Source organism: Sceloporus occidentalis, unplaced genomic scaffold, assembly GCF_023333645.1.
Source record: "Sceloporus occidentalis isolate IW3139 unplaced genomic scaffold, rSceOcc1.0.p SCAF_45, whole genome shotgun sequence".
NCBI classification, from domain to species: domain Eukaryota; kingdom Metazoa; phylum Chordata; class Lepidosauria; order Squamata; family Phrynosomatidae; genus Sceloporus; species Sceloporus occidentalis.
In genome coordinates this window covers 2466781-2483598 of record NW_028317025.1, presented here as the reverse complement: position 1 = coordinate 2483598, position 16818 = coordinate 2466781, and the positions used below count along the sequence as shown (strand labels likewise).

At 39.1% G+C, this 16818-nt stretch overlaps 1 protein-coding gene across 1 annotated transcript in view; it reads left to right on the top strand.

Moving 5' to 3' along the window:
• The window catches only part of LOC149289455 (ephrin-A2-like), a 73270-nt gene extending 65293 nt beyond the window's left edge, over positions 1–7977 (top strand). The window contains exons 3-4 of the mRNA XM_089490608.1: positions 6329–6394; positions 7859–7977. Coding sequence (XP_089346734.1) covers positions 6329–6394; positions 7859–7977 — 185 coding nt within the window. The remainder of the gene's footprint in view (positions 1–6328; positions 6395–7858) is intronic.
• Positions 7978–16818: the final 8841 nt, after the last annotated feature.

Here is a 16818-nt window from a genome sequence, read left to right as displayed (position 1 = left end):
AAATAAAAATGGGCTGCTCTGGCTTAAATGCCCGGGCCTATTTTTTGTCCCAGTCCGGGCCTGGTCCCTGCTGCCGATATATATTAATATTAGACCCTGCTGCCGATATATATTAATAAAGGTCCCTGCTGCCAATATATATATAAATATTAGACCCTGCTGATAATATATAATAATATTAGCCCCTGCTGTCAATATATATAAATATTAGCCCCTGCTGCCAATATATATAAATATTAGACGCTGCTGCCAATACATTTTATACTGAAAATATTGGACCCTATGTAAACATTTCCTTGGGCCCCACTCCATGCTCCTTAGCATGCAATCACCCCCTCCACTCCCAAACCAAAAAATAGGTATAGATCAAATAAACAACACATAAAACAGCACTTGCATGTATAGATCAACTAAATAAGACACACAAACCTTATATTTGTAGGTATACATAAATAATGTATGGAAACATAGCATAGCAGATATGGATCAACAGAATAACACACAAACCCAGCTTTGCAGGTATAGATCAATTGGAAATCACATACAAACTCAGCATTAAATGTATAGACAAAACACTAAATTACAGGCATAAATCATAGGTTGCACACCCCAAAGCCAGCCCTGGTGTCCACACTACCCACATAGAACACGATCAGCACCCAGATAACACACATAGGACTTGCCATCTTTGAGTCAATTTTGTCCCATTAACACCCTGCCTATGCCATCTTGATCCCCATGGCTCAAACACTCTGCTTCTACCATCTTTACCTTTCCACAAATCAATTATACATCTATGATACACACAAGCACTTTTACAGTTACTCACTAATTCACGCTTTCATTCACACAATTCATTCACACAATCATTTATTCTCTCACTCACACAAATCATTTACACATATTCATTAATGCATTCTCACAAATTTATTAATTATCTCCCTCATTCAGACAATTCATCCACACATTAATTCATACTCTCCTTGTTTGCAGACAATTCATCCACACATTAATTCATTCTTTCTCTCACTCATTCAGACAATTCATTCACACATTAATTCATTCTTTCTCTCACTCATTCAATTATGAATCTGCCCCCTTCTCACTTTCTACCCCCTCTCCCTCCCTTCTCACTATCTACCCCCTCTCACTTCTCACTATCTACCCCTCTCCTCCCCTTCTCCCTGTCTACCCCCTCTCCTCCCCTTCTTATTATCTACCCTCTCTCCCTTTGTAGTTCACTTACCTTCCAGAAGTCCTGCGGTGGGAGTGCAAGGCCTCTGTTTCCCTGCTCTGCTGCGGTGCACGCAGCTTCACTGCTGAGCACCAGAATATGACATTATATTCCGGCACTCAGCATGAAATGCCGGCACCGCAACCAAGCTAGAGGCCTCACGGAGGAGACTGAGGGGCGCTGAGCGGTTGCTGAAAACTTCATAAGCGCCCGCTCGGTGCCCCTCTCTTTCCTCCGCATAAAAAAAAGACGGCGTTTTAATTCAGGGACAATACATTGTCCTGGATTGAGGCTGCCCAGGCATGGGACATGTAGTCACCCTAGGTGGTATGGAACATTATTTTTGTGTTTTGATTCTTCTGTTACACTTTTTACTTTATTTCCTGCTTTCCAAATATTTTTTGCTGAAAAAACAGAACATAGTACTACATCTTCCTACCTCTACTGTCAAAATTCTGTGACTTAACCCTTTCATGACAATGCATTGTTTTTAATGGCTTAAAACTATGTTCTTCGTTGCAAAATGGTTAAAACTGTTATTTCTCCAGTGGTAGTTTATGGCTCCAAAAATGTAGAAGTGTGCAGCCAGGCAGGATCATGATAATGTGCCAGGAACATAGTCATTGTACTCAGCTCTGCGGTCACTGTTCTTGCATCTTATGTTGGTACTCCGTTCAGAAGGACGCAAAATGCTGGGTACAGCATGCTGAGGAAACTGTGTCGGCAAGATCCATTGATCAGCGGACACTGGAAGGCATTATTGCCCAATACCCCATTGCTTTAGCTGTAGAGGGCTGCCACTTCCCTAGACCTGACAGCCTAGGCCTGAATACATTAATATCACCAGGGTTAGAAGTAGCACCTGCCATTCAGGAAATATGCTTTGTTGACATGTTTAGGAACTGTAGAGTAAAATAGTGCCAATGTTATGGTGCATAGGAATGGTTGATACAATAGCAGTTAACTGATGGAAGCTAGATGTAATCAGTATGACAAAAATGGCATAATTGCTTTAAAAGCATACCAGCTATAATTCACATTATAAAGATATAAAAAGTATAAAAAAACAGAACAGAACAGGAAGAGGTGATCTTTATTGATACAGTTATGAGATTTGAAGGTTCATTTTTTAACCTTAATGTATCTGTCTATTCAAACATCTAAAAAACTGGGGCCATTTTTAAGGGTTTTTAGCATGCTAGGTGAGCAATGTTCAACTCATGGTGGCGCCCCCTACCAGTTCACCCTTCTTGGCAATCTCATTTGCCTTTATGGTAAACTATAATCATTTTAAAGAATTAGGCCACTTGTTAAATGTGGAGTCACTCTCTAACACTTGGTAACAGTTTCTATTCTTAGACATTGCATCCCCTTGTAATCATGGTCTGGCATATACAGTCATGTAATATGTAATATTTGATAAATAAAAGATGGTAATGATAGTAATATGTGCAGGTCTTCCCGAGATTTCAGTTTGCATGTGCCACCAGGAAAGTTTATTATTAGTCAGAACCACTGCTGCTACAAGTCCACAGGGGAGGCTTTTATAAAGTACAAACCCCTCCTGCTTACGCATTTCAATAATTGTCACTAATTACACAGCAATGACAAGGTGAAATTTGTGTAAATTAGACCATTGAATACTAATTTGTTATTAGCACAGCAGCTACTTAAGTAATTTGATTGCTGCACAATCACAAGAGACAAACTAGCCAAATTGTAGCAATTTCTTCTGTGTCACATGGAAGGTACAAGAACAGCACATACAAATTACACACCCACGAAATGTTAGTCTGAGCTGTGGATCAACTTTTGGGTGCTTCGGAACACTGAAACTCATACTATGATTCTTAATAGCTGGCACCTATCTTGGTTTGAACTTTCTTTGTTTGCCTATAGTTGTTGAGCACAACTCAGAACAAGAAAAAATATTAACAAAGTGGCAGCGGAACAAACTAAGGTTAAGTAATGAGAAAAATACCTGCAAAAAAAGGCTCATTTTACAAATATTCTGCATCTCTAGGGATGCTTCGATATAACTGAAATCTGCTTTTGTTTTGGGAATAGATTGTACTACTTGAAAGTTGATGGAGAGGAGAATAAATTCCCTTGGATATGATCCAAGCGAGTGTCTCTCTATCTGGCAGCAGTGAGCAGTGCTTGGAATTGTCCATGTTGGCCTGACAGCTAACAGAGAAGATAATCTATTACTAAGTGAGGAGTTTCAGCAGCCCTTAGAGACTTATTGGAATTGATGTGACATTAAATTAATTGTAAGGAAGAAAGTTTTAAAACAAATGCCAATTTCTGCAATACTACTTTAGCAAATATAATTTTTATAAGATATTAACGTGCCAAATCTGTCCTACAATGCATCTGCTCTGATTAACCTCACCGCACTAGGTTTTTGGGGATGGTGGATGGTAGTTAGACTGGGTCTTTTCAGCACTAATACCAGTCTGCCCACAAAGTAAAATTGCATACAATATATTGTAGATCATTACACAAAGATATGGCGCCATTACAACTCTTTCTTGTACTAAACAGAAATTTTAAATGTAGTAGGGCTGTAAGGATATATCATATTTAAAAGTTCTACATAGAGGCGTGTACATAATGTGCAAAACATATAACCGTATGCATACAAAAGGTATTGATTGTATAAGGCATCCTGGATTCCTACTTCAGTTCTGAAGGCTTGACTTAGAAGGATGTTAATTTACATTACATGACAAAGTGCGGCAGATTTTGGCAAAAGCCTGCTCTATATAGATTTTAGTGTAATCTACATTTGAAATAATTAATTAAATTGCTAGTGTTTTGTGCTTTTTAGCACTAAGTTAAAAGTATCTTTTTCAGAAAGAATGGTGACAGTTAAAAACTGCAATTCTCTATAGGCTTAGCTTTTTTCTTACATAAACTGTTGATTTACAAAACAGCTATAATTGACCTGTCGTGTGAAATAACATGGTGTTTTTAATGGCTCAACTAATTTTAAGGTTTGTTTTAATTAATAAAAAAACACCAACTGATAAAGTTGTTAAAGAAGCACCCCATCCCTGTTTCATATTTAATACATGTTGGAGTACATTTTGGATGGAATCTTACTGCATGCTAATCAGATGGTGCAGTGATTCTTATTATGGTTATTGGAGTCTCATTGAACACCTCCCCTGTTGCCTGTAAGGAAAGCAAGGTGCATTTGTGCGTACACTTTTATCACATTAACAGTAGCACTTCCATTCGACTCCATGGTAGCTGTGGTCCTCTGAACTCAACAGAAGTAGAGCAACCAATCGTACTGTATGTATGCTGTCTGGACACTGATGTGTTTCGCTAGCATTCATGCGACTTGCTGCTGCTTCCCATAGTAAAACTACTAGATGAAGCCCTGGCTAATTAATGGCAAAAAAAGCAAAGATAAGACCCTAGGATAAGGAAACCTCTCTGTAAGTAAACACTGCACCAAAAAATAAATTCCTACACACAGATTGTTAGAACCTAATTTGTATTAATAAGTGTACATCTAAACCACTCACATGAATATAAGTAATTGATTTTTAAGGAGCCGCAGACCCTCCTCAAGCAAGCTGCTTTGTGCACTAACAAAGTGATCAGTAAGGAACATGTCTCCTAGCTGTAATACAATAATCCCCAATTATTATTGCAGCTAGATCTACATAAAGAAATGCCTTACAAACCTAAGGCAGTGAAAGTAAACTACCGTATTTGCTCGATTATAAGACGAGGTTTTTTCCAGAGCAAATGCTCTGAAAAATACCCCTCGTCTTATAATCGAGGTCGTCTTCTAATCAGACCTCATTCTGCTGGGGCCGTCCTGCTTACCGGGCTTTGGTCGCGAGCAGCCTCGCTGCTACCAGCAGCAGGAGAACAGGAAGCTAGCACAGTCCTCACATAACTCTACCTCCCCACTCCTTCCTCTGGGGGCGGGGCCAGAGAAGTTGCTGGCACAGCTGGGCCCCTGCAGAAGTCTGCGAGTGGGAGATCTGCAGTTCAGGTAAGGTGGTCGTGGAGGGTTTTTGAGTATGTGTGATTAATGGAATGAATGAGTATTTAAATGTTTGTGAATGAGTGTGTGTGTGATAGCATGGATGTGTAAGGGGGGTGGTGGTGGTAGCATGGCATAGGGAGGCTGTAATCACACTACTATCATCCCCAGGTTCCAGCATGTACTGGCTGCCTTGATAGGAGTGTGATTGCTGTTAGCATATATATATACCCCCAGAAAAGCATTTTAACCCCCTATATGCCACTCACCCCCATGATATGCCTTTTAACCCCCTATATGCCAGAGTGGCATATAGGGGTATAAGGCATATCATGGGGCAGAGGGGCATATAGGGGGTTAAAAGGCATATCATGGGGCACAGTGGCATATAGGAGGGTATAAGACATTTCTGGAGGCAGAGTGGCATATAGAGGGTTAAAAGGCACATCATGGGGCAGAGTGGCAAATAGGGGGGTATAAGGGATTTCTGGGGGCAGAGTGGCAAGCCTGGGGGCAGATGTGCATAACTGGGGGGGCAGGTTGGCAAATAAAAGGAAATAAAATATATATATTTTTCTCAATCATAGCTTTTATTAAATAAGAAAAAAGAGTTTACATGAATTAATATTTACTAGTAAAACTTTTTTCCTATAGGGTAGTCTTATATTCAGGCTTTTTGTTTTTTTCCTAAATTAATATTTTGATTTTGGGGGGTCGTCTTATAATCAGGGTCGTCTTATAATCGAGCAAATACGGTACTTTCTCTGGGTAGATAAACAATGGCTGCTTCTCCTCACAGTGATTACGGGAGAGTAACTGAGAAGGTGCATCAAGTCAAATATTTTAACACCAATAACTAAAGAATGGATTGGAGTCCATGCCAAATAGGATAAGTCTGGTTTTTCATATGTATTTTATGGCTTTCGCCTCTTTGTCTTGATTGACTATGTTTGTATTTTTCTGATTGTGTCGCAGATTTATCTTTTTCCAAACAGAGGTTAAAACATGGTAACAATTTTAATGTTATTTAAGTGACAGGTGTATTTTTCATATAGTGTCCAATTAATTTTTTTTTTTTTTTCCAGCATCCACCCCTCCAAATATGGTGGATAAGCCCTGCCTCAGGCTGAAAGTTTACGTTCGTCCAACAAGTAAGTGCTATTTCTCATTATTTGCATACACCATTACTACTGTTTTTAACAAATTCTTTTACTACCCCCAAAAAACCCAAAGAAGTTAAGTTATAATTTAGCAAAATTAAATCTTAACTTTTAATTGATCAATTCAAATGAATACACTTCCAATTAGGGTTGTCCCATACAGGAACCAAATCAACTAAAAAGGGGGACATTAATTGTAAGTACCATTGTTTCAAGCTGTACACTTATTGACAATATTAATTTGGTACTATGTGTAAACTGTGCCACGTTATTAATGTTACAAAAATGTTCAACAAAAATTCCTACAGTATACTATATCAAACAGGGGAGCACTTCTGCAAAGGGTGTAGCCTCCGCACACACCCTCTCCCCATTGGAGGAATGAGGAGGGAACATTTTTTCTCTTTCTCCGCTGACCCATCTGCATTATCCTAGAGAGAGGAGCTGTGGCACACATGACAGGCACAGCCTCTCTCCTCATTCTCCAATCGGGCACAGAGTGTGCACTGAGGCTCCACTGGGAGAGAGAGTCTGAAGGAGATAGTGAGAGTATGAGAAAGGATGAGAGAATGTTAGAGAGCATGTGTGACAAAAATTTTTCTTTCTAAACTGAAAGGACAGGGAACAAAATTGAATGAATAGACCAAAAATAGACCAAAAATTAAACAAAAAATGTGTCCGAATTGTTTTTGGTACATTTGCACAAGTGTGTTATCTGTTAAAAATCTTGTTCTTGAGCTTGGAACAATTGTAATTTTCCCTTTTTTAATTGTTTTTTTTTTCCTGTATGGAATAACCCTGGTTGGAAGTTTATTATTTTGAATGGATAATTATTACTCTGTTTTTAATAATGATATACAAGCAATAATGGTAATAACCTTATGTGCAAATAGCAAGCTATCACAAAGCAAAAACGAAAGTGGATAAAATGTGGACATTTTAGGTATTTGTTGATCAGAAAATAGTCAGAGCACTTAAAATTTGTATAGCTGGTGGTAGTTGCCAAGAGCAATAATGTAAATTAATTTGTGAATTAATTTGCCAACATGTAGTGCTCTCCATTCTCTGTGGATGTTGTCATGAGATTTAGGATTGACAATTAAAAGGGGAGTTGGGGATTAATAATATTAGCCCACTGGTCATGTGATGCATTTTCTTGTTACTTAATGCAAGCCCACTTAGACTATGTGTAGCTTTACCTCCATAGTCAGAGATGTGACCCATAAAGGTGCTTACATACCTATGCATTTTAAGCATTTTCACCCCAAAGTCAGGTGTCCAAGTGGCCAAGACAGCAGCCACGCATTAGGATCTGTGCAACAGAGTTTAGTGGACAAATCAACAAATACATTGAAGAGTGAAAAAAATAACAATTATTAGTAATGTATGTAGGTAAAATGAGTGATTTATTCATGTTTAACACTCTTGGTTGACCTTTTTGTTTTTTTGCCATAGATGATTCTCTTTATGAGTCTCCGGAGCCTATCTTCACCAGCAATAATTCGGGCCTAAGCCTCAGGGTTCCTCACTCCAGCCTTGGTTTCCTTCTGTTTTGGACTATTATCATCTTGTAGCTGTTTGATAGCTAGAAGACAGGAGGGTGAAAACAGGAGCGAGGAAGGGACTCCCGGACACCAGGAAATGGAAGGCTTGATTTCAGCACACAGGATTCATCCAGTGATCTCATCGCATAACCTGGGATACTATGAACAATCTGCATTTACCAAGATACTTAAGTGAGGGGATTAAACATATGCTTATTAAATCTGGAAGAGTGTGCTGAGGTTTGGAGCTTCCAAGCTTTTTACATTTACAGACCAAATGTATAGTCTTTTTATTTTGTATTCTTAGTATGTTTTCTGCATTGGCACCAGTAGATATGATATAATTGTAAAGGTTTTTCCAACATCTAAAATGGGTTTCCGGATCATTCGGGCTGTTTACATCTGACAGTTTCTCCCATTCTCTTGTAATTTTCCAGCCCACGTCCTTTCCAACCATTTCAGATTTGTCATGTGAAATATTTTGATGGTGTGTGACCTGCAAAGATGGAGGGACCAAGATCAGTGTTTGTGCCCCTTACTTCCATAGTTACAGCAGACAGCCCAGATACTGATTGTTTGTCTTTTTTAATGGATTTCTAGAGCTTCAGCTGTTCACACAAGAAAATCACACATCTTAACACACCTAGAATCCTCACTGTCTTTACCTTTTGTAGCCAATCTGTGTTATATCTTTGTGTTTTTTTATGGCAGAACAACCTAAACAGCTAGTATTAATTGCCTTTCCTTTACTGGTTGAGTGTATCAAGTTATTAATCGATAAATATACCATGTTATTAATCCACAGTTTGACATAATGCTTCAAGACCCTTGCCAGTGAATATTTGCTCTTAGAGTGGCCATTAAAATGCAGGCAAGTTGATATGAGTATTGTTGATATATGAAGAGTTACCAAAGTAATATTTGGGACCAATGCATACTGAAAAAAAATGATATATATATATATATCGGTGGAAAACTCCTACCAACTTATAGATTGAAGGAAATGTACATTTTGTAGCCCCATCATATTATGAAGACATTAACCCATTATCCAATGCAAATTTCCAATTTTAGAAGATATAACTGAAACTATTTTTAACCCCACCCCAGGGCAAAGTACATATACTTTATGCTGTACAAACCTAGCCCAACATTTTTTAGGGAACTGGTCCATTGTAACACACGGTTTGTTATTATAGCAATATTATTCTATAATATAAAATGGGTATTAGAGACTTTCATTTCACAGTACTGGCCCATTGTGCCAGATGTGTTCCGTACTTGATTAATTCATTTTCCGTTAGATGTGAGTCTGAATCGTTGTACAGTAGTGGTGAGTGTGGAGAATACTGTGTGTGAGCCAATTTGCCCATAGATCCTAACTTTGAAAAATAGGGCGAAATGCTGAACATCGTGAAGGTTCATACAGAATATGTTATAGGCTTTAACTCCAGTTTCTTAAGGCATGATCCAAAAGAAGAGAAATCTCAAATGGTGCTGATAAAATAATGACCATGAAAAAACTTAAAAGGTATTTAGAAAGTAGGAACTGGATACATTTTCTCAATCTGCAACAGTTGTGTAGTCAGTAAGTTTTAACTGTAAATTGTCCACCTCCTGTCCAAGGTGGTCCAGACTTTTGCTCTTTGTGCTGGTTTGTCTTACCTGGTCAATACGCTCTGTCACATTTTCAATATATAAAGAAAAAAAACTAGTGTTGTTTCTCAAGTTCCTGCAATCCAGTGGCAAATAATGATTTCAATGATGTCAGTTTTATTCTCCTTTTGTGGTTATCCTAACCCATTGCTGAATATCTGTCTGCCTGCAATAGGGGCGAGTCCCAGATATTTCATCCATGTGTGTAAATAAAGCCAGCAGGTAAACTGTGATTTTCTATGTATTGCTGACAATGAATTTTATGGAACTTGTATGATTTATAGACTAGGAAGCAAAAAATTGCAATAAAATACATTTTATCCATTGTTGTATTCACCTTTGTTTTGTTATATAAAAATAGTATATATATATATATATATATATATATATATATATATATATATTCCTAAAACAGAAATAAACATAGTACTTTGCTCATCATGTTAATTACATCCACTCTGTATTAATTAATTAATTAATAAGGCAGTCTTATGGTGTGTTCTAATTTAAAAAAGCTTAAAGTTGTATTCCACGATATATTGTTTAGAGGTACTACCGTATATTGTAAGTAAGGTACTATTTTTAATTTTTGTTTTTCTTGAAACACATGGGAAGCGTGTATAAAAAGTGATACTGGCGTTTATTTTTAAGAGCTTTTATCACTATAGCAACCAAAGGACAGTGGCTGCTGATTGGACTTCGCACCAGTCATTTTATCCTTGCTAGTTGCTTTATTCGTGTATGTTTATTGAAAGAGAATGAGAGATACTTTATTAAATTTGTTTCACAGAATAACAAATTACATAGGTTATTTGCTGGACTCTTATGAAAATAGCTGCTAGTGAAAACATTTGTCTTTACAATAGCTTACACATGCTGAAAAACCAAAAATACACTTTTTAGCCCGCAATTTTGACACAGAAAAGGCCTGGTGTAGTGTTTTTACACTATACAATGTTTACAGCACTATAAATAGAATTGCTGTCTATGTTATCTGGTTTCTGGTATCTCACACCAGTTAGTCCTTTGTGGCATATAGGATATTAGTTATTAGTATATTGGGTATAGTTAAGCTGAAAGTCTGAAAGTTCCATTTACAGGCTGTAATATTTACCTTGATGACCTTGAGACATTTTAGACCTAGCCAATGGCCAGCCCTTCCGCTACTTTAGCACGGGAGGTCAGCTAGAAGTTACAGCATTTGTCGGTTTACCCCTGCATTGCACAAATATGAAAAAGCCGAGTTCTTTAGTGGTATTTTCATTTTTTCTATGCAGTGACACATATGATTTTATGGGAAAGGCTATTTGGGAAGCAGTTGTACCATAGCTGCAGAGCCATCTCTAGGTTCAAACAAGACTGGGAATAGAGCCCATTCAACAGAATGCTAATAACTCCAATGATACACAGACATACAATATACCGTATTAATGAATACACTATTACTAGCCATAAGCTTTCTTCTCTACCTGGCAGTATTCTCCCATATTCTCGATATCACGTTAATCTACCTGGCCACTAGCCAGAAGAGCCAAAGCCAACCACCCCGATTCCACATGATTTAAAAAAAAAAAAAGTTTGTCTTCATCATAATCTTCTGACAAGGTTTGGAGCTCTCTGTGTACTGGTCTTCGAGGCCATGAAATCTTAGTGACAATACCAACCTGTGGAATGGGAATAGATTGAAACACATCCAGCTAGCTCCACATGCTGATCCTATTTGACCAACACTGGTCAATGTAGACACACATTGCTTGTTTGTTTGTTTTTTTCATTCGTGAAAACAGTACTGTATTCATTGGAATACATACAATTTAATAAAATCTTAACTAAAAAGTTAAACAAATACAAACATGAACTTCACAGAACTGTTGGTCTGCATCACCATTTATAGATAGACAAAGTGAGATAAGCCATATTATTATATCATTAGCTGAATCTGTTGGATATACAATAGTACTTAATATGGTAGCATCTCACAGCATAATTTGTGACAAAAATATTTGCACATGGTAAAATTTACTTCATTATGTGACACAGATACAAGATTCAGTTTCAAAATTCTGTAAATGCATGGACATGTATTCCATGTATACCATCCAGATCTTACCTTTAATGCATACCATTGCATTTGTTCGTGTTAAACCTTGTACACGTTTTGTGCACTGTTTCATTCTTTATATTTAGTCAAACTTTAACCAGTTTGTATATAAAATACAAGGCAATACATACAAGAAATATAATATGGGACTGTATATAATTTAATGATGTATTCAGCATGACACAGAGGGTACATCTAAACATATATATATTATGGAAACAAAGGCTTTTAGAGGCAATCTTATTAATCAATTTAAATTCCTCCGTTAGAAAATGTGCCACCTAGGGAGGTTATGACTGCTGATAATGTGGGTGCTTTTCACTGAGGGCTAGATATTCTTTCAGCAAAGGAGATAATTTAAGTAAAAGGACTGATAAAGTTTAATCCTGGGATGATGTGGGATTGTAATAATTACCGGTATAATCAGAGATTGTTATGATTCAAACCAAAGTAATTTTAACTCCATATAAATGTAATTATATACACCAATAATATGCTGCTAAAAACAGACACGCCACACAGGGGCGTAACTAGACGCCTCAGGGCCCGGGTGCGAGAATCTGTTAAGGGCCCCCCCACCCCCTCCCAAAAAACATGATTTTTACCCAAAAATTTTTTTTCAACTAATTCAACAAATTCAATTTACATATTGAATCATATCTGTAAAAAAATCAAAGAAAAAGGGGCGCATGTACAAAGGGCATAATCCAGGGGTGTCCAAGTTTTTTCTGCAGTGGGCCACTTCATCAGAATTGTATACGTGCGCAGGCCGCACTCATTTTTCACTGTGACAAAAAATATGGCCTTTAATAAAATATGCAGATTAAAATAAAGTAAAATGACACAAAACCTTTACTCTTCCTCTCACTTATTTCTGGGCCTTGAAAGTTTTGCGACTACAAATTCAGGATTCCCTAGATTTATTCTAGGGATGAACTAAAATGAAAATTCTGGACCAAAACATTCAGGGTTCACTTAGCCAAAACCGAAAATGACCCCCACCTTTAAAAATAATAATAAAAACTCACATGTTTAATAAAAGTAGGTAACACACAATTGGACAAAATTAGCAATATGACTTGGCATGATAGGAGTGTGATTGCTAACAGCAATCACACTCCTATCATACCCAGGCAACCAGTAAATGCTGGTACCTAGGCATGATGGGACTGTGCTCGCTGTGATTGCTGTTAGCAATCACACTCCTATCATGCCAAGTCAGCCAGTACATGCTGGTACAGGGTGGCTGTAAGTGATGTGCAGACCCCATACTGCTGGCAGCATCACTACACAAGGGGGGCAGCTAGCTAGGTTTCAGCATGTACTGGCTGACTTGGCATGATAGAAGTGTGATTGCTAACAGTAGTCACAGTCCCATCATGCCTAGGTTCCAGCACTTACACATCCATCCAGTAAATGCTGGAACCTAGGCATGATGGGACTCTGATTGCTGTTAGCAATCACACTCCTATCATGCCAAGTCAGCCAATACACGCTGGTACAGGATGGCTGTAAGTGATGTGCAGACCCCATACTGCTGGCAGCATCAATACACAAGGGGGGCAGCTAGCCAGGTTTCAGCATGTACTGGCTGACTTGGCATGATAGGAGTGTGATTGCTAACAGCAATCACAGTCCCATCATGCCTAGGTTCCAGCACTTACACATCCATCCAGTAAATGCTGGAACCTAGGCATTATGGGACTGTGATTGCTGTTAGCAATCACACTCCTATCATGCCAAGTCAGCCAGTACATGCTGGTACAGGGTGGCTGTAAGTGCAGACCCCATACTGCTGGCAGCATCACTACACAAGGGGGGCAGCTGGCCAGGTTTCAGCATGTACTGGCTGACTTGGCATGATAGGAGTGTGATTGCTAACAGCAATCACAGTCCCATCATGCCTAGGTTCCAGCACTTACACATCCATGCTATCACACACACACACATTTATTCATATAATCATTAATTCACAGATTCATTCCCTCAATCACACACACTCATTCAAACACCCTCCCCACCCCCTTACCTGCACTGCAGCTCCTCGATGCCGCTCACAGACTTCAGCAGGGGGCGCGGCCTCCCTCTGCCTTCTCTGCTAAAGCACAGAGGAAGTAGGATGTCACGTGAACTCCGCTTCCTCTGTGCTGTCCAGAAGACCCTCCCACAAGTAAGTAGCAGGGCTTGAGGTGCGGCCCGTGTAAGATCGGTTGCCCTGGCTGCCGCATGTTGGACGCCCCTGCCTTATTTAAAAAAAAACAAAAAACGTAAAAAAGATTTCGGGCGGCCCCTTGGCTTGGGCCCCCCTGCCGCCGGGGCCCGGTCGCAGTCGCGACCCCTGCGACCCCGGTAGATCCGCCACTGACGCCACAGGAATCGTTGAGGTGTAAAGGATTAAGTAGTACCAAATTAATATAAGGGGTTTCAATCAGAGCCGGCCTTAAGTGTTCTGGCGCCCTGTGCGGACTACTCCTCTGGCGCCCCCCATCCCCCCAAAAAAGGAAAAAAATCTCCCCCCTCTGCCCCTTCTCACTATCTACCACCTCTGCCCCTTCTCACTGCCTTCCCCCCTCTGCCCCTTCTCACTATCTACCCCCCCTGCCCCTTCTCACTATCTACCCCCTCTCCCTATTCTTACTTACCTTGTTGCCGGAGTCCTGCGGTAGGAGCGTCCATCTTCCCGTTCTGCCGCGACGGAATCACGGAGAGTGAGGGGCGCCAAGCGGTTGCTGAAAACTTCACGAGCGACCGCTCGGCGCCCCTGCCCGGGACTTAAATTAAAACACCGTGTTTTTTTAACTTTATTTAACATCCTTTATTTAACAGGATGTTAAATAAAGTAAAAAAAAATAAAAAAAACCCCCGATGTTTTAATTTAAGTGCCGGGCAGGTGCCCCTGTTGCCATGGCGCCCTGTGCGGCCGCATAGGTCGCACATCCCTAAGGCCGGCCCTGGTTTCAATGAAGGAAGCTTTGTATATGTAAGTGATTGTCAGTTCATCCAGATCCCATCATTTAAGTTTGTGTTCTGGAGACCCAGTAATTAAATGCTATATGCATTCATAAGGGCATATTCAGAGACCATTATTATAAAATTATGAATCAGCACTTTTGGGAATAAAATATACACAGAAATGAATGTACATAAAGGATTTTGCAGTCGCAAATGGGGATACAATGTTTTTTTGTACTAAATACATAAATGGAGAGTACATTAATGTGTACATTTCGGCCGTTCATAATACTATGTTTCGTAATTGTGCCCTATTATGTACCGTATATTTACCTGGGGATATTTTATTCTGTGAAAGAGTGAGGGGGTTTACAGTATTAGCTAAATCGGCACTTGATATCATAAAATCATAGCAATAGGATGTGATAGTTCACTTTAAGCAAACACAAAAGCAGCGCCAGACACTAACAGCAGTAAGTGAAATCCACAGGAGCAAATTTACTTGTTTCTGCCTCTGTAATTTATCAGTTGTTATTCAGAATTCACAGAACACAGCAACCGAGAAAACATTTACAAAAATCTTTTTGTAATTATATTTATATATATATATATATATATACATATATATATATATATATATACACATATACACACACCTTTCTCGAAATCCTATATTTGCACGTATACAATAATAATGTATGGAAATATAGCACTGAAGGTATAGATCAAATAAACAACACATGGAAACAGCACTGCGGATATAGATCAACAAAATAAGATATACGAACATTGTATTTGCAGGTATACATAAATAATGGGTGGAAACATAGCATAACAGATATAGATCAACAGAATAACACACAAATCCGGCTTTGCAGGTATAGATCAACTGGAAATGACATATAAACGCAGCATAAATAAATATAAAAAAAAATACAGGCATAGATCACATTTGCACACCCCAAAGGTCAGCCCTGGTGTACACATAGAACTTGACCAGGAACACACACAAATTACAGCCCAGCCTGAGCCATCTTTGTCCCCAAACAGCCCAGCCCTGTGCCATCTTTGTCCCCAAACAGCACACCCTGTGTCATCTTTGTCTCATAAACACCTTGCCTGTGCCATCTTTGTCCCATAAACACCATACCCATGCCATCTTGGTTCTCAAAGCTCAAACACCCTGCATGTGCCATCTTTGCCTTTCCCCAAATCACTTATACATCCATGATACACACAAAACACTCACTCATTCACTCTTTCACTTACACAATTCCTTCACACAATTATTCATTCTCTCACTCATTCACACAAATCATTTACACATATTCATTAATGCATTCTCACAATTCATCCACACATTAATTCATTAATTCACGAATTCATTCACAGAATTCATCCACACATGAATTCATTAGTTGTCTCACTTATTCACACAATTTATTCACACATTAATTTATACTCTCACTCATTGACGCAATTCATCCACACATTAATTCATTTATTATCTCACTCATTCACACAATTCATACAGACATTAATTCATTTATTATCTCACTCATTCACACAATTCATCCACATACCAGTTCATTCATTATCTCACTCATTCACACCATTCATCCACACATTAATTCATTCATCCATACATTACTTCATTCATTATCTTACTCATTCTCCCTCTTTATTTACTAAAATATTCTTACTACCCCCCTTTCTCGCAATCTCTTCCCCCTTCTTACTATATATTCCCTCTATCTACCCCCTCTCCTCCCTTTCTCACAATCTCTTCCCCTTCTCGCTATCTACCCCCTCTCATCCACTACTCAATGTCTACCCCCTCTACCACCCTTCTCACTATTTACTCCTTCTATCTACCCCCTCTCCTTCTTTTCTCACAATCTCTTTCCCCTTCTCACTCATTTACTTTCTCTCCCCTACTCACTATCTACCCCCTCTCCCTCCCCTACTCACTATCTACCCTCTCTCCTCCCCCTACTCACTATCTACCCTCTCTCCTCCCCCTACTCACTATCTACCCGCTCTCCCCCTTCTCACTATCTCCCCCCTCTTCCCACTTCTTACTATCTACCCCCCCTTTGTAGTTCTCTTACCCTGGTGAACTCCTGTGGTGTGAGCACGAGGCCTCAGTCTCACTGCCCTGC